The sequence below is a fragment of the Lagopus muta genome, chromosome 14, assembly GCF_023343835.1.
Source record: "Lagopus muta isolate bLagMut1 chromosome 14, bLagMut1 primary, whole genome shotgun sequence".
In the NCBI taxonomy this organism is placed as follows: domain Eukaryota; kingdom Metazoa; phylum Chordata; class Aves; order Galliformes; family Phasianidae; genus Lagopus; species Lagopus muta.
Genome location: NC_064446.1, coordinates 2181116 through 2205596, shown reverse-complemented (window position 1 = coordinate 2205596; position 24481 = coordinate 2181116). Strand labels below are relative to the sequence as shown.

General features: G+C 58.0%; 4 protein-coding genes across 5 annotated transcripts; 1 reads left to right on the top strand and 3 right to left on the bottom strand.

Moving 5' to 3' along the window:
- The first annotated feature begins 1509 nt into the window (after window positions 1-1509).
- PAIP2 (poly(A) binding protein interacting protein 2) lies at window positions 1510-9638 on the top strand. Its single transcript, XM_048960845.1, has 4 exons — window positions 1510-1644; window positions 4705-4864; window positions 7149-7328; window positions 8532-9638. The coding sequence occupies exons 2-4, from the start codon at window positions 4727-4729 to the stop codon at window positions 8595-8597; spliced, it is 384 nt and encodes a 127-aa protein (XP_048816802.1). The 5' UTR covers window positions 1510-1644; window positions 4705-4726; the 3' UTR covers window positions 8598-9638.
- A 2686-nt stretch (window positions 9639-12324) lies between these two features.
- Window positions 12325-16491, bottom strand: SLC23A1 (solute carrier family 23 member 1). 2 transcript variants are annotated; one of them, XM_048960914.1, is made up of 15 exons: window positions 16384-16491; window positions 15942-15998; window positions 15748-15855; window positions 15517-15674; window positions 15358-15446; window positions 15210-15277; window positions 14961-15142; window positions 14725-14845; window positions 14488-14644; window positions 14237-14384; window positions 13922-14027; window positions 13714-13843; window positions 13461-13604; window positions 13035-13130; window positions 12325-12964 (listed from the first exon to the last, which is right to left on the bottom strand). In XM_048960914.1, exons 1-15 carry the CDS (start codon window positions 16417-16419, stop codon window positions 12717-12719), a joined length of 1848 nt encoding a protein of 615 aa, XP_048816871.1. In that variant the 5' UTR covers window positions 16420-16491; the 3' UTR covers window positions 12325-12716. The 2 variants fall into 2 exon arrangements, 1 of the variants encoding a protein (XP_048816871.1); XR_007379888.1 differs by having other exon boundaries at window positions 12937-12964; window positions 13035-13324.
- A 343-nt stretch (window positions 16492-16834) lies between these two features.
- Window positions 16835-17941, bottom strand: MZB1 (marginal zone B and B1 cell specific protein). The gene is made up of 4 exons (XM_048960915.1): window positions 17641-17941; window positions 17275-17381; window positions 17090-17194; window positions 16835-17021 (listed from the first exon to the last, which is right to left on the bottom strand). The coding sequence occupies exons 1-4, from the start codon at window positions 17860-17862 to the stop codon at window positions 16835-16837; spliced, it is 621 nt and encodes a 206-aa protein (XP_048816872.1). The 5' UTR covers window positions 17863-17941.
- Window positions 17942-18063: 122 nt separating this feature from the next.
- On the bottom strand, window positions 18064-24437 carry PROB1 (proline rich basic protein 1). The gene has a single exon (XM_048960692.1). The coding sequence runs from the start codon at window positions 22784-22786 to the stop codon at window positions 18518-18520; it is 4269 nt and encodes a 1422-aa protein (XP_048816649.1). The 5' UTR covers window positions 22787-24437; the 3' UTR covers window positions 18064-18517.
- Window positions 24438-24481: the final 44 nt, after the last annotated feature.

Here is a 24481-nt window from a genome sequence, read left to right as displayed (position 1 = left end):
GCTCCATGTTATATCTGTGAGGAAGCCTTTCCTCTTAGCAGTTGTGATCATCTCCAGTAGCTGTGCCATTCAGTGGTCCTACATCTAGTGTCCCCAGCCTGTGATAAACCCTAACCTGGGTAACTGATGAGGATTGAACTGTAGTAAGATGTTAGGTCACATTTAGTGACTAAATGCCAGGCATAAAGTAATTGTGACATAGTCCAAATTCTCAGATCAGAAATCTCTTGCTCCCGTCACCTCTAATCCTGTGTCTGAAGTCAGTGGAAGTACTGCCAGAACTTTGCTAGGCTGTGTGCAGGTCTTCACACTTGGACACAAAATACTGTTCAGGTCTGACTTATTCCTTGATGCACGTAGGTTGTTCTGAAAGTAATGCCTCCTATTTCTTTCCATCAAAACCACAACAGATACAAAGAGCAAAATAACGCTAATTCTCAGCTACAAAACACTATTTTTTGATGTAGTTGCCAACCATTAGCTACGTGTTTTAATCAGCAAAGAAAGCAAGCTTGCAGACACTCAACTCCGCATACGCAAAGGTAACCCCCTGTTTCGCAGCTGCTGCGGCAGTGTCATTGCTAGGAAGACATTGCTCGTGAAGTCCAACTCTGCTCGCTTCTACTGCTTGGTCTCCATAGACGTTCACCAAGCAGTGCTTATTGTTACTGAGTGCAATTATTTCCACTAGCAGGAATTCAGTTCCACGCCTTTGCTTCATGTGCGCTCCCGTGTCAGGCACCGTTTGGTCAGTGCCCCTCTGCTGCCATCTGTCGCACGGCTGCAGCACCTAACGATGTGAGCGGGGTGGTGCAAGCCCTGCTGTCACACCACGAACATCCATTGCCTTCTGTGGGCCAGCAGAACGAAATAAGAGGGGTTACTGATGGTCTGTCCTTGTCTGTTCTGCTGAGAAGTGTTTTCTCATGCGTTCTCTCTCTGGCCTTTGCATGTATGCATTGTGCTGATGCCTGATGAAAGGAAGGCTTCAGAAGTGCTTAATCATGAAGAGATGCCCGGGGCACGCTTAGCTGCAGGATGGCGTTGGTCTGCTGCTTGTGCACAGAGGGTGGAGGGGAAGCCTACCAGAGTGTGAAATGCTGGATGCAGCCTTAGCGATCTGCATGTGAACTTTCACGTATGAGTTTACTGAGAAAAGCAGTTCCTGAGGCGGTTTGTTCTCTGCTACACGTGTAGTTCTGCGGAGGTGCACCGAAGACCTTTGGCTCGCTGAACACAGAAATAAGTAGAAGCCGCCTCTGCCAGATGTGAGACCTCCTTGGCAACGCCACAAGATGGCGGCTCGCCCTGCTGCCGGTACTACGTTTCCCGGCGTGCCCCGCGGCGCGCCCCGCGAAATGGCCGCCCGGCGAGAGCTCCCGGCATGCCGCGCGGCGCGAGGACTACAGCTCCCAGCACGCGGCGCGCCGCACCCCGGCTACGGCGGCTCCGCGCCCGCCGCCACTTCCGGGGTAGGGGGGGGCGCGGCCTGTGAGGTCACGCAGGTAGCGGAAGTGATTTCACGTCCGGCGGGGCTGCGGCGCTGGGAGGGGAGCGGAGCGGGGCGGCGGGCAAGGAGCGGAGCGCAGCGGCGCGGAGCAGCTCGGAGCCGGCGGCGCGACGCGGCCTTCCCTTAGCGCGCAGGTGAGCGGCGCGGGGTCGCGGCTTGGGCTCGCCGCGGGGCGCGAGCGCGAAGGCCGCCCCGCCTCCTTCCCTCCCGCCGTTCCGCCGCCCCGTCCCCGTGAGGCGGCGCCGGGCCGGGCGCCCCCCGCCGGCGGAGGCTCCCGCGGCGCCGCCTCCATTGTTCTGCGGCGCTCATCCGGGGCTCCGCCGCGCGGGGGGGGCTCCGCGGCGCGCGGCCTGACGGGACCCGGCCCCTCCCGCCGCGCGGGGGCGGCCCTGTGGGCGAACAAAGCCCGCCGCCCCGCCCCTGCGGCGAGCGCGGCGCTGCCCGGGGCCGAGGGGCCGCGTTGGCTCCGCGCGAGGCGGCCCGTGCGCGCCTGGAGGCGGCGGCGCTGTCGGGGTGGCAGTCGCGGTGCGGGAGGCGCCGGGTTCTGTCGTTGTCCTTCACGTCTTTATGTTCCCTCTTGTTGTTTTCCGTCTGTGTGCGCTTTGATTTCCCGCTGTCTTTTGTTCTCTCCCTTTAGTTCTCTTCTTTATTTCTTTGGCTTTTTTTTTTTTTCTCCCCTTCTGTTTCGTGTTTGGTTTCCCTTCCTTTTTGTCTTTTTCCCTTTGTATTATCGCGACTCGGGGCCCTGCCATGTGGACTCACACCTTCCTATCGGCAGTAGGTGTCAGATCGCATTCCTTTGTTGTTGGCCTTTGAGCGCTCCTCAATGCAGCTCGGGCAGGGCTGTGGGCACAGCTCCATTGGCAGCCACAGGTCTGTGCTGCCCGTCCTGCACAGAGCGGTGTGCTCTGCTGGAAGTTCCATTCTTTAGAGGCAATTTCTCAGTTCTCTTAGTTGTTTTTTTTTCCCGAGTCTTTCCTTAAACACTTGCACTCTTCCCAGCCCCATCCCAGGACAGTTTGGAGCTATATCTTACATCACCATAGCGGAACGCTCCACTTCTCTATTTCATAGCACTACTGATGCTATTTGTCCCGTTGCAGTGCACAGGGCTTTACATCCTTTGCTCTGCACCCATTTCCAGATGATAGGTGTATCCATTCCTATTCACACTGCAGTGGCTCCTGCGCTGTTTCCTACAGCAGCCACTTTAGGTGCTGCCTTTTCTCAGGGCTAACGCTGCACTCTGCTCAGGGCTGCCTGCACCTAATGGCCCTGAAACAGCTGAGGCTGATCTCATCCTCACAGCCGAGCGCAGGCTGGCTGCTGACTGGAGTGGGGAAACAGCAATGTCTTGTGAGTTACAGAAAATCAAAGGGCCAGCGCTGCTGTGACTAAGGCTCTGGCCTGGGGCTTAGTGGCTATTAGTGCAGGATAAGTGCTTACATGTGTGCCTGTTGAAAAAAAATGCACATATATATATATGCTAATTAGCAGACTTAGGGCATCATCTGGAACTTCAAACATTCAGTTGGAGCTCTGGATCTTTCTTGAGGATCAGCCACGTTGTCCTTGAGCAATAATGGAAGGAGTTCAGTCCAAACACGAAGCACTGCTCATCTTCCCTGTCCAAAACCAAAGAGCTCGTTCTGCTCCAGTGTTTAGGAACTAGGAAAGCTCTTTGTGCTTCAACACATTAACCTTTCAGGGTTTTACAGTCGTTGTTTTGTGTTTGTTTCAGCCTTTATGAACTTTTCTGGGTGCAGTGTTCTCTGCACAGAAGCTCCCTGGAGTTTGGCCTGAGTGCCATACATTGCTGAGGCATTATTTCACCTGCAGCACGTGGTGGTGTGCAGGAGGCCCGGTGCGTGCTTCATAAAAAGCATGAGAAAATACATGCTAATTATATATATATATTTTTTAAAAGTAGGCTTTTTAGACTGCAGTCTTTTATTTCTTCCAGTCCATATGGTGTGTGAGCTGATGAACAGCTGAAGCTGCTTAAAGCCATTTTGGGCTTGAGTTGGGGTGTTACATGTGGTGCCTTTTCCAGGTTTGTGTTGAGCACTGCCTGTAGTCCCTTGCAGGTCTGTTTGGAAAGGGCATCAAGAGAGATTTGCATTCCATTGCTGAAGTACCCATTTGGGTCTCATTTGTTGCCCTGCCGGGGAGCTGAACTGACTTCTGCATGAAGGTTTGCCTTTGAATTAGGACCCACGAGTGGAGTAAAGTCAGCAGGGTCCTTTTCTTTGTGCTCTCCTCAGCTGGGCACTGGGATGTGGCAGGTCTGTAGATATTAGGGACAGCAGCAGCTCATGTTTTCCCTTTGTATTTCAGCATGAGAAGCCCCAGTACTGTAACAGCATTAGAGGCTTCTCTGTTGTGTATATGGTAGATAGTGGGAGAAGCAACTATCTGTTGTAACTAAGTCATTTCTGATGTGTAAGACAGCTAAGATGTTGATTTGAGAATAAGATACAAACAAATTTTTCTCAGTGCTGCACTGATGGCAGATTGATGGTACTGTTTGCTCCCAAACTGGAAATAGGTACCGGTCACTGCGGCTGCTGTTACAGCTTGGCTGTGCCCACGTGAGGCAGGGCTGGGCTGCTGGTGAGCACAGCTCCTGAAAATACACCAAACCACTCAAGTCTGACTGTTAAACGTCATTGCTGTGGGCTGCTGTCAAAGTACTCAGTGCTGCCAGTCTGAGTTCCAAGCAGTGCTCAGCTCTTCGCGCTTAAGCAGAGATAGGAACGCTGGCTGTAGGAAGAACAATAGGATTGCCTCATGACAGCACAGATGTTTTTGGTGCAGAGCACAGGATGTCAGCAGATGGGTCTCTGAACTTGAATGCTTTGTGAGCCTGATGGTAAAGCTGCAGTACTGTTGTGAAAAAGACAAAGTCGGGTTGGGTTTTGTCCCGCAGTGCCTGTGGGCAGGCACACCAGCTTGCTGCCTCCATTTTATCACTTTGCCTCAGCCTTGGTGCTGAGGTTTGAGTTGGGGAAGTCTCCAGAATGGCTCGGCGGTGTGCTGAGCCCTGGCCCTCAGCAGAGCACCTTGCTGTGCGTGTTATCTGGGTGCCATCACACAGCGCAGCCACCTGCACCTTCATGTGGAGGTGCAGCCCTCCACGGGCGGGGCGACGGGCGAATGTGCACGTCTTTAATTACTGCATTTCTTAATTGCAGACTTCAAATCAAAGAGGCAGCCATGAAAGATCCCAGTCGCAGCAGTACTAGCCCGAGCATCATCAGTGAAGATGTGATCATCAATGGTCATTCTCACGAAGATGACAATCCCTTTGCGGAGTACATGTGGATGGAGAACGAAGAGGAATTTAACAGGCAGGCAAGTCCTTTCCCTCTCTCAGTGCCCCGTGCTTCGCCTTGCTGTGTTGTAGCTGCAGGGAGTGGTGCTGTGCCTGTTGACTGGGGTGCAGGGCTGGGAATCCTTTTGTGATGGGATTTCAGATGGGTTTGCTAGAATGGTCCTGGGCAACAAACTAATGCTTCCTTCACTTTTTTTTCCTTATACTTACTGTCTGTAATCTTGGTGAAAGTGGGGGAGGTGCAGGCTGTTCTGAAGTGTCCATTAATTCCTCACTTCTGCAGGTGGGAGGAAGATGTATAGCTGACAGTCTTTATGTGGCACTTCAGCAGGGACTGGTCTCACTGGGCTGCCGAGCTGCTCTGGTTTCACAAGCACAAACATGCCAGCTGCAGTTTGGAGCTGGCTGCATTCAGGTGCTTACCTGCCTCGCCAGCAGGGCTGCTCTTCATACAGAACTTGATGGACGTAGTTGTTAGGTGACTTAATGCTTAAGTCCTGGTAGGGTTGCTTAACACTTAATTAACATGAAAGTAACTTAGAGCTGGTCTTCACAACCTGGTTGGAAGGAAGCCTTGACTTTTGCTTACACCTGGGCACAATTTTCTCTCTGTTAGGAGGCAGGGAGGAGCCCACCTCCTTCTGCTGCCCTTCTCTTAATGATTACTTGGTCTTTGTACTCAGGTTGCTGCTTTCTCTGTATTCCTATACAGTCTGAATGTGCTCAGAAGTGGAGCTTAGGAAACAATATGTCTGCAGCCCCCTCCTTAGGGCACCCAGCTAATCTGAAATTCAGGCTGCTCACAAAAAAAATTTCTCTTTTACGAGTGTCAGGATGGTCTCAGTGCTGCTTCCTGTTGGGTGGGTTTTTCCTCCTCAGGGACTGTGCTGCAACTAGCATAGCACCTGGGGAATGAGCTGGGAGGTGGGTGGCAGATGAACTGCTTTTCAGGTGCACTGTTTTCAGAGAGCAGGGCCAGTGGGGAGGAGGCGAGGAGGTGAGGACTCAGCAGGCAGGTGCTGTGTGATGTGCTCCTCTTTGGAGGCACGTCCCACTGTGAGAAGCTGAACGAGTTAATTAGGAGCTGGAGGATACAAATGAGCAACATTAACTGAGAGACATTTGGGGATTAAGCATTTGTGACTTCTAGATTGGCAGCACGTGTAGGTATGCATCCGTGTAACAAAAACCTGGAGCTGGACAAGCCCTGCTGTAACACAAGCTTGTGGCTGTGTGCCCACAGCTTCCTTTTGCCCACACACACAGGATGGAGAACCTTCACAGGAAGGATTGGCTGGAGGCTGCTGCCCCTTGCTGGGCTGCTTTACCAGCAGGGAAACTGATAAGTCAGTGTCTCGTGGGGTTTGAATTCTCTGCACAGTCACTTAGAGCATGCGGTGCAAGTCCCTGTTCCCCAGAAGTTGTGCATCTTGAGCACTAAGTGAGCTGGTGCGTGTGTTCCCAATCACTGGGAGCCTCAGTCTGTGGGAATCCTGAGCTCTGACACTAGCTTCAGGAATGTGACTGAATTTCCACTTGAGGATTGAGTGCATGTGTGATTTGAGAGTGAAGGATGAATAAGAGAACTTACTTAAGCTTCCACTGAATGAATGTGTTCTGAATCTTTTTTTTACTCACTCACTTTTGGCAACTCAGCTTCTATTTCCCAGCTTTCCTCTCTTGAGCTCCGATGCAGGACATGGAAAGTTTGTCAGGATCAACACCCAAAGCTTGTTTAGTGAACAGCCAAGCAAAACCTGCCTTTAATCTTTGCTGCGCGTATCAGTTGTGCAGCAGTTGATCCGCCCTGCTTTTAGTGCAGCAGGGCAGCAATCCCAACAACTGCTCACATCATATAAAGAACCCGCAAGAGCTGCACCCTGCAGACGTAAAGGTGTGGGAGAGGTGCTGCTTGCTCCCTGCTCCAGGTGACCGGCGGTCGCTTTTTCCCCAGGGAGCCTTACAGAATGTGCAGAGCTGTGTGTGTCACCCCTGGTTCCCTTCCAGTGGGTTCTGTCACTTGGAACCAACGTTCTGCCTCTCCTTGAGCTCATAGCAAGCTCCCCACAGGAAGCGCTACCTGAGCAGCTAGGGCTGCTGTTCTCTTCCAGCCATAAGCTCCTGGGACAAAGCACTTCTTGACATTAAAGAAACAAAGCTGCTTGCCTTTGTAGCACCAGTGGTGTTCTGCCAGAAGTCCTGTTGCTTGGCTAGAAAGGAGGTCAGCTAGGTGCACAGACAATGAAGGGAAGGTGTGAGCTTTCAGTAGCTTCACTGATAAGGCGTTTTCTTCCCGTTAAATAGATTGAAGAGGAGTTGTGGGAAGAAGAATTTATTGAACGCTGTTTCCAAGAGATGCTGGAAGAAGAGGAGGAGCACGAATGGTTTATTCCAGCCCGTGATCTCCCACAAACAATGGATCAAATCCAGGACCAGTTCAATGACCTTGTTATCAGTGACAGCTCATCACTGGAGGATCTGGTGGTAAACTCCATTTCTTGTCATATTTCTAAAACTTGGCATCTCTTTATCCATGGCTGATTTTTGTTGCTGATAATAGCAGTAGAAAATCCTTTATGTTAGGCCAGGGACTCTTAAACCATGTGTGATGGAAGGGGAAATGTGCAGCAGCTGAGTAAGGTATGCTCCCCCAGGTGATGAAACCTGTTCAGTGGTTTTCGTTATAACCACGTGGTGCCTTTTTTAGGCCATGGCATAAATTCAAGTGGGTTTGGGCATGCATACTTCATTATGAGAGAGAGGCAGCGAGTGGAGCTCTGACTGAGCTGCCATGGCAGCACTGCATCAAGTTAAATTCTGCGTTTGTCAGCTCTTACATATTAGGTAGGTACAGATCACTCCAGGGCCTGATTTGGATCACTGGTACCATTGCAGATCTCTATAGAGATTCTAAAGGAGGAAGCAGCTAAGTAAACTGATTATTTCCCTCTTTCTTGCTCTACAGCTTCTTAGTAAGGAGCTTAACTGAAAGGGCAGTGTGTACAAGTTTTCCTTAATGAAATAGGGCGTTACTGGTGTGTGGCACAGAAAGCATGCAGTCATATCACACAACTGCTGTGAAATTCAGATACAAGCCTTAACCTTTCCCAAGGTTAAGCAGCTGCAGGTGGCAGCTTGGGACTCAAGAACAGAAAAGCCTGCTCCTCTCTTTATTTGTTGTTTTTTTTAATAATGAGTAGCTTATTTTGGGGGTGCTGGCTGCCCACCTGTAAGTGCAGAGCGCTGACTGCAGGGGAGCTGCTGCCCTGTGGGGGGGCACACAGGCACTGAACAATCCAGTGCTCGTATACATTGAATTCCCAGGGGTGGCTGAAGTTCCTGGAGCAAGTCTCTTCTTGCTTAAGAACAAAACGCCTTGTGGTGCATTTAACTTAACTTCAGAAGCTGTTTCAGCATTAGTGGCAGTTGCTGGTTCTGCTGCGTGCCTTGTTTGTTTTGTTACTCACTGAGCCCTCATCTGACTGCAGTGTGCAGGTGGGGCTAATGGAGGTGCGAGCAGAGCGTGCTTCCCTGGTGAGTGCAGAGGCTTTCTGTGTGTGCAGAAGCCATACGGTGTGCCTGGTGCTCTGGATGTCCTTCATGCTGTCCTCCTGGAACTGTATTTCAGTTTGGAAGTAGAGGATGAAAATAACGATTCAACTGGAGTTCTGTTTTTTCCTTCCTCAGGTCAAGAGTAATCTGAATCCAAACGCAAAGGAGTTTGTTCCTGGGGTGAAGTACTTAAATATTTGAGTAGACTGGGCCCTCTTTTGGTGGATGTAGCACAATTTCCACACTGTGAAGCCAGTATTAGAAGATTTAATTGTAAAAGCTCTCTCTTCTTGTCACTGTGTTACACTTATGCATTGCCAAAGTTTTGTTAGTCTTGCATGCTCAATAAAAAGTGCTGAGACTGTTACTAAGTAAATCTGTCAAAAGTTTAATGGAAACATAATTGGGCCCTGGCTCTCTGCAAAGGAGACAGTGAGGTAGGAAGCACCAGTCAAGTTGAGACAAAGTACCACATTTATGAACCTTCTGCAGACTCTGTCTTTTTAAGTAGGACTTGGAATTTGCTTTGGATGGTCTGTTTTTAACTGAAGATGTGCTAACTGGTGCTGGTTCGCACCTGATAATGCCTTAACTTTAAAATGGAAGCAAGGTGATCTGATTGTTACGCAGATTAGCTAACTTTCTTTGAATTATCAGTATTGTTACTAATGTTACATTTTCCCCTTAAAAGTATATATATATTCATGCTTCTTTTGAGCAGCCTGAGCTGTAACAGAAACCGTACAGACCTGCACAGAGTCATAGATCTCAGCTACTGAACTGACATCCCGGCGGTGGGGAGGAAGGGATTCCCTGTGCTCGCAGTATGTTACCATGTCAGCAATCTTTCACTTCCTAATTATGTTACAGGACATGTGAGTTTCATCACAGTTTCTTCCAAGAGCCCACATGCGGACATAGCGATGTCTGTGTAACTTTTAGCGTACAACTTTATTATAGCTGGATTTAACCAAGCAAACCCTAGCATTAGTGATTTGAGTGGTGCTTTTCCCTTGCTTTGTTTAATCATCACTACACGATAGTCTACAGCACAACGACTTTTGTTTTTGTTTTTTTTTTTTCTTTTAATAAAGCTAGAACAGTTTTGGCTTCTTAAACTTCATACTTGGGTAGGTTAAGCTGCCATACGTGTTCAGTGTGAATAGTGTTTAAGTTGAAAATATTGTAAAAAAATTATATTTTTTCAAAAATATTTAAAAAAATAAATAATAGTAGAAATGATTTGGTGACTGTCTCGTGAATGTGCATCTCAGGGAAACGTATTCCTCCTCCTGCCTAGAGGGGTTGTGGAGTTTCCTCTGGAGATACCCAGAGCCTGGATGCCTCCCTGCGCAGCCTGCAGTGCCAGAGTTTGGACTGGGGCATCTCCAGAGGTCCCTTCCAGTCTCTGTGGTTCTGTGTTCATGTCAGATATGGTGTCTGTAAGGCTGCTTGTGGCAGGATAGTCCGAACCGATCTCAGCTGGGGCTCTGACTGCTTTTCCTTCCCTTCCTATGAAGCCTGACTGCTTTGTGTGTTTGCCTGAGCATATTTTCCTGCGTTCTCATCACTGCTAATCCCCGTTCAGCCCCACTCTTTTGGCAGCACAGGAAGTTCCAGTTAGCAGCTGACGGCGCTATATAAAACCCACTGCTTGACACGGGCTTTGGGGGGCCCTGGCTGGGCAGCTGGAGCTGGGTGCTCTCAGTCATAAAGCCCCAGAGCTGCAGGAAGGAGTGGGCAGGCCGTGGGGTGATGTGCCAGTGGCCCCTGGCAGCCTGCAGGTGGGGCCTTGATCCACTCTTGCATCAGAACTTTGCCCAACCTTCCTGTTAATATATATATATGCATATATATATATACATGTATTTTTTTTCCTCTTAAGCTCTGGGTAAACCAAATGGGAACACCTCAGAAATCACAAAATCACAGTGCTGTACAGCAGGAAAAGAGGCACTGCCTTTGCACCAGTACTACAGCAGAACCAATTTGCTTTGCCAGTCTTCTCCAGCTGGCAGATCTGCTCTCCCAAAGCATTCACATGTGCTGAGTGCTGCTCTGCAAAGCACCCATCTCATCTCCTGGCCTCCCTGGCCAGAGCTGCCTTTGCCTTTCCCAGATCTGCTGACCTTCCCAGATGTAGCAAAACTCTTCTGGTGTTTCTGCTGTTTTTGGAAACTGTTTAAGTTCAAGTTCCCAAACATGGGTTGGGGAATAGCAGAGCACCACATACAGCTGACTGGAGCTGAAGCTGGGGTTCCACCAGAGTCCCTGCAGGGCTGGCAGCTGGTTTGCTTGCAGCCCTTGTCCCTGAGCTCTGGGCGTTTGGCAGCTGAATGCTTCAGTTGGAGCCAGCTTGCGAAACACCCAGGCTTGCTGTGATTTGCTTTTGTGCTTTGTTCTTATCCCAGGCAACTCCATAACATAGAAGGGTTTATTGGAGAAGTGAATGCAGTGGTGGTGTCTGCTGGGGGCACGTAGCTGGCATGTAGATGTCAGTGGGAAGGTGCGGAAGGGCTCTGCTTCCAGCCAGGAGCTCAACCCCAGATGAGGAGTTTGGAGTGATCCCTGGCTCTGTGTCAGTTTGTGCTCAAATCAGCGCAGTGAAACAAAGTAGTCAGCCCCTGGCTCTTAGGAACTGCTGGCTTTGAATTGTTTCGTGTCAGTGCTGTGTTTGCCTGGGACAGTTATCTTTCTCTGCAGCTCTCCCAAGGGTGCTGTGTTTGGGTTTGTGGCTGAAGCAGTGCTGATAATGTTGGGGTCTGGCTGTTGCTGGTGCAGCCCAATTGGTGGGAGGGCTCTTCCATTACTGAACCTGCTGGGCACCAGTGCGCCCATGGGAGGAGACAAGTGATTGCATTTGATTGCTCGGATCTTCATGTTGTTGGTTATCTCCTTCCTGTTCCTTCCTTCACTTATTCACTTATTTTTTCACTGAGAGGGTGGTGAGGTGCTGGCACAGCTTGGGAGGCTGTGGATGCCCCATCTCTGGAGATGTTCAAGGCCAGGTCGGATGAGGCTACGGATAAACTCACGTAACATCTGACCTAAGGGCTGGCAGGCCTTCCTGATGCAGGGGTTTGGAACTTGGTGATCCTTGAGGTTCCTTCCCACCCAAGTCATATGATTTTATGATAAACCATCCTTATCTTCTCCCATGAGATCTCTTTCGCTCTTTGTGCTCTTCTGCATGGGGTGGGGAGGGAGGGAGAGGCTGCCTGTGCCTGGCTGTGTCAGGGCCGCGTCAACCCAGTGCTGCCTTCAGCTTTGGGTTTCAGCATTAAACCTGCTGTCAGAATCATAGAATCACAGAATCACAAGGTTGGAAACAACCTGCAAGATCATCCAGTCCAACCACCCTCCCATTCCTATCAGTGCCACAAGCACTAAACCATCTCTTGTAGCTCCTCATCCAGGCGCCTCTTGAACACCACCAGGGACGACGACTCCACCACCTCCCTGGGCAGCCATTCCAGTGCCTGACCACCCTTTGAGAGAAAAAGTTTCTCCTAATATCCAACCTAAACCTCCTCTGGTATAACTTCTGGCCGTTTCCTCAGGTCCTACTATTTGCCTGGGAGAAGAGGCCAGACCCTTTTGCACCACAACCTCCCTTCAGGAAGTTGTACAGTGCAATGAGGTCTCCCCTGAGCTCCTCTTCTCCACACTGAACAATCCCAGCTCCCTCAGCCATTCCTCACAAGATTTGTGCTCCAGACCCCTCACCAGTTTCGTTGCCCTTCTCTGGACACGTTCCAGGGCCTCAATGTCTTTCTTGTAGTGAGGGGCCCAAAACTGAACACAGTACTTGAGGTGCGGCCTCACCAGTGCTGAGTACAGGGGGATGATCACCTCTCTGCTCCTGCTGGCCACACTATTTCTAATGCAGGCCAGGATGCCGTTGGCCCTCTTGGCCACCTGGGCATACTGTCAGAAATGACAGGGGCCGTGGGTTTGGATTTTCTTTAATGCATAACCTTAAAACGGACCGCTCTGATTGCTGGACCCGGTGCAGCACCAGCTGCATCTGCTGTGCGGCCCTGCAGGAGCCAAGGGCACGGCGCAGCCTGGTGCTCCCGGCACCTCGATGGAAGCTGCTGAGCCGCAGCAGGGCTTTGAGCGCGTCTCAAGGCAGCGTGGACTGAGGCCGGCGCCTGGGAGCCCTGCTGTCACGGCAGCCCCACGCTAAACCAAGCCAATGCCATTCCCACAGGCAGCGCCTTCCCCCGGCGCTGCGTTGGGAGCGGAGGGCTCGCAGCCCGGGCGGTGCTCTGTGATGGGAGCCCAGCGCTTGGCTCAGCCCCTCCGCAGCCGCCGCCGTCACACCTTGGTGCAGACAGCCGTCCCGTCGGCGCCGTCCTGCGTGCCGTCATCTGCCGCGTGGCTCTTCTTTGCCCGCCAGGCGAAGCCGGTGAAGAGCGGGCAGATGGGCACGTGCCGCAGCCAGCGGCTCCTCCTCACCGCGCTCATCCCAAAGGGGAAATCGTAGCTCCTCAGGTCGGCTGAGGCCGTGCTGTCTGCGTGCGCGCCAGCCTTCCACTGCACCAGTCCCCGCTCCTCCCGCGTGCCTGTGAGCAGGCGCAGCTGCCGTGTGCTGGGATGCCCACCCCAGCCCCGCGCCCGGCCCGCTGCACGTACCTGGGATGGTGTTGTCCAGGATGAAGGCCAGGGTGCCTCCCACAAACATCTCGGTGGTCAGCAGCACCGTCAGGATCTGGTCCAGCTCAGGGATGCCTGCGGGAGGGACAGGCTGAGCGGGACAGGGAGTGCAGGGATGGGAAGCACGGGGCTCATGGCGTGTGCTGCCTCCCACGCCGGGCACATGGTGTTCAGAGGTGCCGCTGCCCACTCGCAAGCTCTCCTGTGCTGCTTTGAGGTTCACTGAGCTGCATCTTGGAGCTGCCTTCCCAACTTCAGTCACATTTGCCCTACAAGTGCACTTACCGCTGCAGGTTTGCGAGCAGAGCCGCGTTAAGATGCACAGACTGAGCGATCTGCCCTGCTCGCCCTAAGCACCTTCACACCAGGATGCTGCTGGCAAATAGTGTGAGGGGCTCCTGGTACCTGTGTCGATGGACTTGGGGTGGGCATCCAGGTAGTTGGGCAGCGTCAGCCCAAAAAACATGGAGAAGCCCAGCACAAAGAGGTTGCGGGAGGAGTTCATGTCAACGAATTGCAGGTTGGAGAGGCCGACGGCCGTGATCATGCCTGCAAGCAGAGATGTGGCCAAGTGCTGTGGGAGCTGCAGTGCTGTAGGACAGGACAGTCCTCAGTGCAGCTCCAGTGCCACCCACTGCTCCCTGTGCAGTGCAGTTACCAAACAGCGTGCAGAACATCCCGCCAAGGATGGGGTCGGGCAGCGAGGCGAACAGCGCGGTGAACTTTCCGATGGTGCCCAGGATGAGCATGATCCCAGCGCCGTACTGAATCACCCTCCTGCTCCCCACCTGCACGGGGGGACGCAGGCGGTGCGTGGAGGTGGCTGTGACCCCCTGGGGATGGGGAGCGCGCAGATCGGGGGGTACCTTGGTGATGCCCAGCACCCCGATGTTGGGGCTGGAGGAGGTGGAGCCGTTACCGGTTCCCATCAGCCCTGCGATGATGCAGGAGATGCCTTCTGTGAAAATGCCCCTGGGGGATGAACAGAGGGTGCCGTTCCCTGCGGCGGCTTTGGAGATGTGCCCAAGGTGTGGGGGTGTGCCGGTGGGGAGGAGGTGGCCCTGCACCACCGGGAAGTGGAAGCGTGAAGCAGCCATGGGCACAGAATGGGAGCCAGGCGCAGGCAGTGGGGTGCTGCCGGGGTGCAGGGTGATGTCCCCGTCCCCGCAGCATTGCCATACCTGTTGATGGCGTGCACCGGGGGTGCAGGCGCTCCTGACAGCCGCGCACAGGAGTAGTAATCCCCGATGGACTCGATGATGCCGGCCAGCGTGGCACTGAACATGCCCAGCACGGCTGCTGAGGTCACTGTAGGCAGCCCCCACTGACCTGAGGGGAGCAGCACCGCCATGGGGCTGTGCCACCACCTTGGGGTGTGTGCCCCCGGTGAGGCTGTGCCCACTCCCTGCCCGTGTCGCCGTGGGTCACTCACAGGGGTAGGGGAAACGGAACCAGGGGGCCACCGAGAGGATATTCCCACGCGCGTCCGTCCGGGCCTTGTAGCCGTACTCCTCAGGGTTGCTGGGGAGCACATCAGTAAGTGTCAGCACGTAGCAGAGCAGCCACATCACCATGATGGCCAGGATGATCTGCAGGCAGCGATGGGGACGTGTGTGTGGGGGGACACCCGCAGCAGTGCTCCTCAGCGCCTCCCCAGCCCCATCCCTACAGGGAACATCTTGAAGATCTGCACGCGCAGCAGGACGAAGCCGTGTCCCCAGCGGAACCCGGGCAGGCGCACGGTGACGTTCCGCAGGTACTGCGCAAAGAGCACGATGAGAACGATGGACCTGCGGAGAGCAGAGGGCCCTGAGGACGCCAGGGATCACCAGGTGCCTCCGGTGCCACCCGCAGCGTTGGCACAAGGGCCTGAAAACCATCCACGTGCTCATCGTGGTGCCATACAGCGCAGCGATGCCCCAGTGCGAGCCGGCCCGATCGCCAGCAGCCTGGAAGACGGAGAGGCCGATGAGGGACACGGTGGGGGTGACGGTGAGCGGCCCGATGTAGTTGAGCAGCGCGCCGGGCAGCCCGAGCAGCCCGATGAACACTTCCACCAGGCTGGACACCACGATGGCCCCCTGGATCTGCGGGGTGACACGTGAGCAGATGCGGGGCGGCATTGGGGCCACATGGGGCAGGGCCAGGCCGTACCTCCTGCATGCGGGGCTGCCAGATGTGGGAGGTGTTGAGCGGCAGCACCCAGTTGCCGTAGATCTGCTCTGGGGATGGAGAAGGGAGGAGGTGAGCGCCGGGACGGCGGGCAGCGTGTCGTGCTGCCATCATGTCATTCTGGTTCTACCTTCAGGTGGGCACTGCCACTTCTCCAGTGCCAGGATGGCCTTGGCGGGCACCAGGAAGGCCAGCGCGCTCGCCTGGAACAGCGGCAGCCTGTGGGGTGGGAGGGTTGGCTGCAGCCCTTGGGAGGCATGCGGGCCGGGGGCAGAAGTAGCAGCCCTACCTGATGCCCACGGTGGTCTGGATGAGGGTGGTGATGCCGACGCAGGTGAAGATGGTGCCGATGAGGTAGCTGACGGTCAGCTGGTCCTTGCCCACGCACAGGCTCTCAGCCAGCAGGAAGGGCACGGCGATGGTGCCGCTAAAGCAGGTCAGGTAGTGCTGGGGGGGCAGCGGTGGGGGGGCTCAGAGGGGAGCCGTGGGAGGCTCTGGGGATGTGGGGGCCGTGCCGTACCTGGAAGCCCAACAGGATGCAGAGATACCAGGGGGGCACGTCCTCGATTTGGTACAGCATGTCAAACTGCCGCCGGGCCGGGGGAGGGCCAGGGTCTGCCACGGGGCCCTGGGGAGGGTACGGCTGAAGGGGAAGCGCTGAGCCCGCCGCCAGCCCCGGGGGGGCTTAGGGACAGGGATGGGGGCAGTGCTCACCCTGCCTGCCCCGGGGGGGCGCTGAGGGTCAGAGGGGGGGAGGGCCGGGGTGGTGTCCTGGCGGCAGAGAGAGGCAATGGGTGGATCGGTGTTGTGCCGGGTGTGCCATGGGAACCGGGCTGCGGCCTCCTGGGGACGTGGGGACACCGCCCGGCCACCCCCGCAGGGCTCTGGGCCCTGGGTGCTGCCCCAGGGGGCCCAGTGTATGGTGGTGGGGTCCCGCTGTCGGGTCCCCGCTGTCCCCGTGGCAACTGTAGCACCCCACAGGTGCTGTGTTCCAACCGCAGCGTCCCACCACGTCCCTGGTGTGTCCCCTGGGCCTCACCCCCCTTGGGCTCCCCCCACCCTTTGCCATCCCGAGGTGCTGTGCCCCTCCCCACCTGCCCCCTCCCCAGTGCCCTATGGGGACGGGTGAAGGGGTCGGGGTCAGAGCCGCGGTCACCTGGGGCTGGGGCGGTTCTCCCGAGCTGGTTCCCATCCTGGGCAGTGCAGGGATGTCACCGCGCGGTGGCTTATATTGTGCCGGGGAGGACTTTACTCTGCGGGTTGTGAAACCAGGGAGTGTGGTGGTGGTGAGGGATGAGCGATTAACTGCTTTAATTAGGGCTGGCACCGCCGCCCGCGCCACTTTGGTCAAACATTAAGGTGGAGGGTTACAGAGTAACAGCAGGATTGGGGCACGGGTGCCACTGGGGATGTCCCCACGAGTGCAAACAGATGCGGAGCTGGGATGGCGGCAGCAGCAGCCCGGCGTCCCCGGCATGGTGCCGGCAGTGCCACCTCCCTCGGCGTCCCCTCTGCGTGTGTCCGGTGCTGCAGTACGCGGTTGGCTCCAAAGGTCGTCAGGCATTAAGCATTAACCATCCACAGTGACGGCACATGAAGGCCGCTGGCTACAGCTCGTTCTGCAGTGCCTTGGGGGGGGCCGAGCCCCCTGCCTTGGACCCCCCCAGGTGGGCGCACGGCCCCTTCTTGCCGTGGCACAGCAGCTCCCGCAGAGCGGTGGGACCCCGTCGGTGCGCTCCGTACAGCTGCTCCTCGCTGTGCTCGCCCACAAGGCTGTGGCACATCTTGGCCAGCCTGCGGGCAGTGGGAAGCATCAGGACGTGGAGTGTTCCCGTGTCCTCCCCCATCCCTGCAGTGCTCACCTGCTCGGCCACGGCCCCCCCATCACTGCCACGCTCATTGCCTCCTGTCCTGGCAGGCCCGGCCCCATCAACCGCCGCTCTCCTCTCAGCTCCTGCACGCCGTAACTGCAGGGGGACGTGAGGTTGGGGTCTGCTCCCACGGCCCAACCACCCACTGCACTCTGCGGAAGGGTTGCACCACTCACAGCTCCCAGTCCTGCGAGCAGCTCTGCTCCAGCACCTCCATGTAGTCTGACTCGCTCAGCGCCTTCCTGCCCTGCTTCGCCTCCGCACGGCTGAGCCACCCCTCCAGCTGGGGCAGGAATTGAGGAGAAAGTGACCATGATGTGGCCATGACGCCCCTCTCCATGAGCCCTGACCCCTCTAAAAGCAACACAACCCCTCTCCGTGCACCACAACCCCTCTCCATGTGCCATGACACCTCTGCATGTGTCACAGCCCCTCTCCATGCACCGTGACCCCGCTCCCAACCCAGTGCCCCCCTTATCCGCCCTCCAGCAGCCAGAAGCATTTGGCACAGTGCAGGGCTGCTGGTGGATGTTCCCCCGCACCTGGAAGGCGATGGCGTGGCACGCATCACAGCGCAGGGCTTCAGGCATGTGGGGCGAGAGCCGCTCCTCAGCACTCATCTGGGGCGCAGGGATGCTGTGGGATGCGGATGGGGCCTCAGGGTCCCCACATGCATTCTCGGCCCCCGTTCTTGCTGCCAGGCTGAGGGCCACACACAGCACCAGCACTGCCTGCATGCTGCTGCCCTGGCACTGCTGAGCCATGCTGGAAGCAACAGGGGCGGGCGCAGGAGGTATCACCCCCGGGCACCCATGCGCGGCCGATGCACCTGCATCCGGCTGACGCTCTGCGCAGCCATCTGGCCCTCAGTTATGCTTTGTGGTTTAATTCAGAATTCTGGTTTGATTCAATCCTGCCATGCCTACACCGCCCTCCCCCAGACCCTCCCTGGGAGTGGCTCACCTCCTCCATCTCCTGGGCTTGTGACCCCCAACCCCACCGGTGCACCATCACCGTCTGCAGTGCCCTGAATGTGCCCTGAAAGGAACATCTGTGCCCCCTGTGTGCCCTTTACAGACAACGCGGACACGGATGGGTTTGTAGGGTTAATGTTGGCCCGGCACTTTTATTGCTATTTTCAGGAGTCTGTGCTGTGGCTGCGCTGCCTCTGTTCATCGCCCTTGGGATGGGAGCAGCAGGATGGGGGCAGTGGGGCCATGCACATGGCCCCTTTGCTGCTGCGGCCACACTCCCACAACTTCAGGAACCCTCTGGGGCACTTTTCCCCATTCCTTCTAGGAGCCAGTCAGGCCCAGGCAGCGCCCAACACCAGCTCAGCCACAACCACGACGTGGTTGTGGGCACGAGGTTCCTACAGCCAGGGCTGGGGGCGATGTGGGCTGGCACTGCATTTGGGGATCACAGCGGGGGCAGTGGTCCCTTCTCGGTGCTGGCAGGGCTGGCACGGGCTGGGGGCTGGTTGGGGCTGGGGCTGGCCCGCATCCCTGTGGGGATGTAATAGGGGCTCTCCAGGTATCCACAATCAGGACCCCCAGCTGCAGGTGGCCCCTCACCCTTAGGATCAGGGCTGAAGGTTCCGGGGAAGCCCCCAGGGTTTTCGGAGGTCGGTGGCTGACCCTGCAGGTCAGGGTGTGCCGGGGAGGAGGCAGTGGGCAGCGGGGCTGCTGGCAGCCCTGGGAAGCTGCCATAGGGCATGTAGGGTGTGCCATAGAGCATGGGGTTGAAGGGAGCATGGTAGAATCCAGCGTGTGAGGCCACGGGCACCGGTGGGATGAGCACCTCCATGTACTGCCCTGTCTCCGGGTCGTAAAGTGTTTTCAGTTGGGGCTGCCGTGGTGCTTCCATGTAGTAGCATTTTCCACTGTCGGGATCAACGAGCATCTTGCGGTGTGCGGAGGGGTGGGGAGCAAAGGGCCGTGTGGGGCTCGGTGTGCTCTTGCTGCTCGGCGAGGATCCCTCGGTCCTCCGGGGAGCGTCTTCCATGTGAGGTTGGGGCTGGGCTGGGGGCACAGCAGCAGCCAGAGCATCAGAGGGCTGGGGGGGCTCAGGGAGGGATTTGCTCCATGGGGCTTCCCCACCGGGATGGGGGGACACAGCAGTCCCCAGAGGAGCACTGGCCGGGCTGGGAAATAAGGGAGACCCAAAGGAAGATCTGGCCACGTTAGATATTGACGGGTACCCAAGGGAAGTAGGGTCTGGGTTGTTGGCCATGGGGGTCCCAAAAGATGAGCTGGCTGGCACGGGGACAGAGGGGGTCATAAAGGGTGTGCTGGATGGGTTGGGGACCAAGGGGGCACCAAAGATTGAGTTGAGTGGCCTGGAGAATGGAACAGTCCCAAAGGACGTCGTGGCTGGATTGGGGACCAAGGGGGTTCCAGAGGATGAGCTGGCCCGCTTGGGGACAGAAGGAGATGTAAAAGGTGTGCTGGATGGGTTGGGGACCAAGGGGGCCCCGAAGGATGAGCCAGCTGGGTTGGGGACCGAAGGGGTTGCAAAAGGTGTGCTGGGTGGATTGGGAACCAAAGAGGTCCCAAAGGCTGAGTTGGGCAACCTGGGGATTGAAGCGGTCCCAAAGGATGGAGTAGCTGGGCTGGGGACCAAAGGGGTCCCAAAGGGTGCACCCAGTGGGTATGGGAACAACGGCGTCCCAAAAGAGGAGCTGGCTGCACTAGGAACCAAAGGGGTCCCAAGGGATGTGCTGGTCAGGCTGGGGACCACAGGGGTCTCAAAAGATGATGGGTTGGGGACCATGGAGGCCCCAAGGGATGCACTGGCTGGACTGGGGACAGAAGGGGTCCCAAAAGGCATACTAGATGGATGGGGGACCAGTGGGGTCCCAATGGGTGCAGTGGCTGGATTGGGGACTGAAGGGGTCCCGAAGTGCGTGGTGGCCGAGTTTGGGACCGAGGGGGTCCCAAAGGACACACTGTTTGGGTGGGGGACCAAAGGGGTCCCAAAGGAGGTGGTGCCCGGGCTAGGGACCAGGGGCACCTTTGGGGAAGGTTTGGGGGCTTTCACAGGAATTGTCAAGTAGTTGGAGTTGTCTGCCTGGACAACAGTAAGGTGTGGATCACTGGCTCCAGGCCACTTCGTTACATGCTCCACAGTCTCCCTCTGTTCCGGTGGCCTGCTGGCGAGTGGCACAGGGGGAACAGAGGGACCTTCACCAGCCTCCCTCGCTTGAAATGGCGCAGTGGGGCCAGTGCTGTCTGTGGGGCCGTGGTTCCCCGCTGAGGCCAGCTGGCTGCCCGGCTGCTCACAGGTGGGTGGCTTCAGTGCACTTCTCACTGCTGGTTTCACATCCTGGACATTCCCTGGGTTGTCCCCGCTGCGGCGTTGTTGGTTCGCTCCAGCGCCGTCCCCTACGGTGACACCGTGACCACACTCCTCATCCTCCTCTGTGGGGCTCAGTGGTGGCGGTGGGAGGAGAAGGGTCTTCTCCATCCTCAGTACAGCACTGCTCCGAGCCGGGGAGGCCTCCACAGCCACAGGCGGGGACTGAGGCCCGACCCGGACATGCAGGTGGCTCTCTACGTGCGTTTCCTCCACAGTCCCCACCAGTGACGGCACATGGATCTCACTGCGCTGGCGGCACGTGGCCGGGCCGGGCTGGGGGCTCTTGGTGGTGGCTGCCTCTCTCCGCACAGACTGCACCTTGCTGATTTGCACAGGTGAGCCCTGCACCGGGTGGCTGCTGATGGATGCCGCCGTGCCCTCGCTGCGTGCTGGTGCAGGCTCTCGGACGCCATCTGTCCCCACGTCCCCACCCACAGGTGGCACGACGCTCGGTGCCGGCTTGCTGCGTCGGACCGAGGTGCAGTGGATGATGAGTGGGGACGGCGGCTTGGGCTCCCCAGTGCTTTCCCTGCTGGGGCCGGGAGCCGGGGGTCCGCGAGCAGCGCCGAAGCTGAGGCTGTAGCTGCTCTTCAGCAGCTTACGCACATCCCGTGGCTGCGGCACCAGCGCCTTGCCTTTGCTGCCCGGCTCGGCGGGGGTACCCACAGCGATCCCGGGTCCCGGGGGCTCTCGGGGTGCTGGCGGTGGCTTCTCCTCCCCACGGCTCTGTGGCCCCAACCTCACATCCCGCGCCTGGGAAGTGAAGATGCTCCGGGGCGGCACGTCGGGAGGCACCAAGCTTTTGGGCTCAAAGGGGACGAGCTGGGGCCTGCTGGGGCGGATGGCTCGCTGCCTCAAGCTGGGCCACGGTTTCTGCGGCTTCTCAAACTTGGGGGTGACGGCCGGCACCTTCCCATCTCCGCTGCGGCCTTCGAACAGGGCGCGCGCTCGCCAGTAGGGAGTCCTCTCTGCGGAGGGCTCGGCAGCAGGCAGGCGCTGGCACTGCACCACCTCCTGGTACCGCATCCTCTCGTTGAGCTCATTGAAGGTCTTCTTCAGCCTGCAGACGTTCTCCCGCGTCGCCTCGCTCAGCACCACACCCTTGGCCGGCCGGTGGGCACTGACGTGCCCCAGCCCCATGTCCACCAGCCTCACGTCCTCGGCCGAGGCGCTGAGGTCGGATTTGGACAGCGAGCTGGACTTGCCCTCCATGCCGTCCCCAAGTAGGTCAGTGCCGACCGAGGACGGCCCTGAGGAGGTGGAGCTGCCCCGCAGCGCCTTCTGCTGCTCCATCTTGATGAGCTGCTCGTACTGCATCTTCTTGGCCAGCACGTTCTTTACCAGGCTGGAGGCCATCCGGGTCCTGCTGCCATCACCATCCAAGGAGGCCGTCTTCACGAACTGCTTGTAGTTGAACCTGAAGTCCTCGCCGCCAGCCCTGCCCTTCCCCGGGGGCTCCTTCCTGGCGGGGGGCAGCGGCTGCGGGGCCGAGCTGTCCCCCCACGGGAAGAACCCCGCCTCCTTCCTCTCCTTCCTCTTCAGCTGGATCTGCCGTTTGGGGACAGTCCTCCTCTTGCCGTAGCCCTTCTTGGCGTCGCCGCTCTCCAGCTCCACATCCACGCACTCAAACAGCTCCTTGGCCGGCACTCCGCTCAGCTCCGTACCGCGGGGCTCCCCGCACGCCGCCCACCGCCGCCCGCCGCCGCCGTCCTCCGACAGCGAGTTGGAGAGGCTGGACGAGCTGCACATGTCCAGCCGGGCGCCGGGGGGGCCCGACAGGCTGTGGAAGGACCTGGCCGTCAGCGCCCGCACCTCGCTGTCGGCCTCGTCCGAGTCGCTGGCCCCGCCGCCCCTCCGGGCCCGCCGCCCCTCGCCCAGCATCGCCGCCGGTGCCGCCGCGCACGGCCGCTCCACGAAGGCGACGACGGGCGGCCGATCTCCGCGGATGGGACCCATCCTGCCCCCGCGGCCCGGCGCCGCGCTATTCTTAGCCGTGACGGACAGCTGGGGCTGCCGGGCGCGCTCCTCCCGCAGACCGGAGCCGGGGCCGCGCGGCGGGGGGCCCTCGGGGGGCACGTAGGGCGGCGGGGGAGTGAGGTGGCCCGCATCGTCCTCTTCCAGGAACTCCAGGCAGTCCTTGAAGGTGTCGGTGGTCTCCGAGCACCGCGCCGAGTGGTAGGAAGAGATGGACGAGTCGGACACGCTCTTGGGAAGGTCGTCGCGGGGCAGCACGGACAGGCGGCCGTCCTCCTCCCAGGGGCACCCGTGTCGCTCCGCGCCGTCGGGCAGCTCGGCAGGGCGGCCCGCGTCCCTCTTGCCGCGGGGGATCATGGTGGGGACGGGCCCGGCGCTGCTCGACCTTCTGCTGCGCTCGCAGCGGTGCCCGGAGCTTCGATCACATGTGCGACGGCGGGCGCCAGGCCGGGGGGGCGATGCCAAGCGCCGGGAGGTGCAGGAATGCCTCCGCCGCCCCCGGCTCAGGGGTCTGCCTTGGGGACGGTGCTGCCGTGACCCCTCGCTGCTGCGCCGTGACCCCGCAGGCCGGGTGCCAGCACGGCCCCACGGGACGCATGGGCGTGTATCACCCCCTGGACTGATGGGAGCAAACGGAGACCGTGCCGCTTGCCGCCCCCGGCAGCATAGAAGGAGGCTGAGGGCCCGCGCCGCTCCTCCATCCCCATCCCGTCCCCACCCCGGGAACGCGAAGCCCGGCCCCAAGCGATCCTGCCCATAACATCCCCCAACCCAACAGCGAGCGGCCAGAAGCAAGCGTGAGCTTTGAAACCAAACCGGCACCGAACGCCTCCGGGTCCATTGGAGCCGAGCGAAGGACGGTGTTAATTAGTTGCCTAATTGCCTCGTTCAGAGGTGCGGAGGTTTCGGTGTGCCCGGCTCCATCCGGCCACCCCCGCGGGGTCAGCCCCGGCTCTGGGGGCTGTTTGCGGGCAGTGGCAGCAGGTGCCGCGCGGCGCTGCCAGCCCCGAGGCAACCCGATGCCCCTCGCCGGGTTCACGCGGGGGCTAAATTTAAACTTGGCACACGCGGGACGGACTGAAAGCAGCCGGTGCTTAACCCCTCCCCGCTGAGACCGGGCTCCACGAGGTCGGCGGCGCCGCGGTGCCCCAAATGGGGCGGTACGGCACGGAGGACGCCGTGCCGGGCTTCCCAGCCGGACCCCGGCGGCCGCCCGTCCTCCCGGCCACAGCGCGGGGACGCACGGAGCACAGCGGCACGGCGCCCACGTGCGCCCAGCACAGGGCGGGGGGCGCGGCCTGAACGGCGATCGCCCCGCCCACAGCCAGGCTCCGCCCCCCGGCAGCGCCGCCATCTTCCGCACCCCCGCGGCAAATGGCGGCCGGCCGGTCTCCTAGCAACGGCCCCGCCGTGCAACGCACCGAGCGCAGCCCCTCCTCGGCCTGCTTTTAAAGGCCTGGCTGCGCAAGGGAGGACGAAGGCAAGACAGACGCGACTACACGGATCTCTTTCTTTGCAGTGCTAGTCTCTACAGTGAAACATTCATAACTGTTCAACAGAGTAAAAAGATGCTACATTAAAACCATACCGGAAAACACGGGACCCCTGTAACAGCTGGAGAGGAGTTTGCCCATAAGAATCGGAATTACACAGCCAGCTTCGAAATATGTCACTGGAAACACAGGATGAAGTGAACATGGCTGTCCCTGCCCTGCGGCTGGGCAGCGCTGCCATCGATGCACTCTGCACTTCAGCGTTGCTGCTCTCGGCTCGCAGGCCCAGCAAGGTTCAGCCCTCTTCACCCAACCCAGGACGCGCAGTCAGGTCCCTGTGAGAGCAGTGGCAGCGTGCTTAGGTCCGTAGTGAAGCAGCTACTCCGAATCAAGCACTGCAGGTCAGACTGCAGCAGGACTCGCTGCCTTTCACCCACATCTCCTCACGCAGCATTGCAGAGGCAGGGACAGCCAGGTGGCATCAGCAGGACGAGGTCAGTGCACCCGGTACAGAGCGGTGCTGTGACCGAGCGAACGGCAGGTCCATAGGAAACAGCAA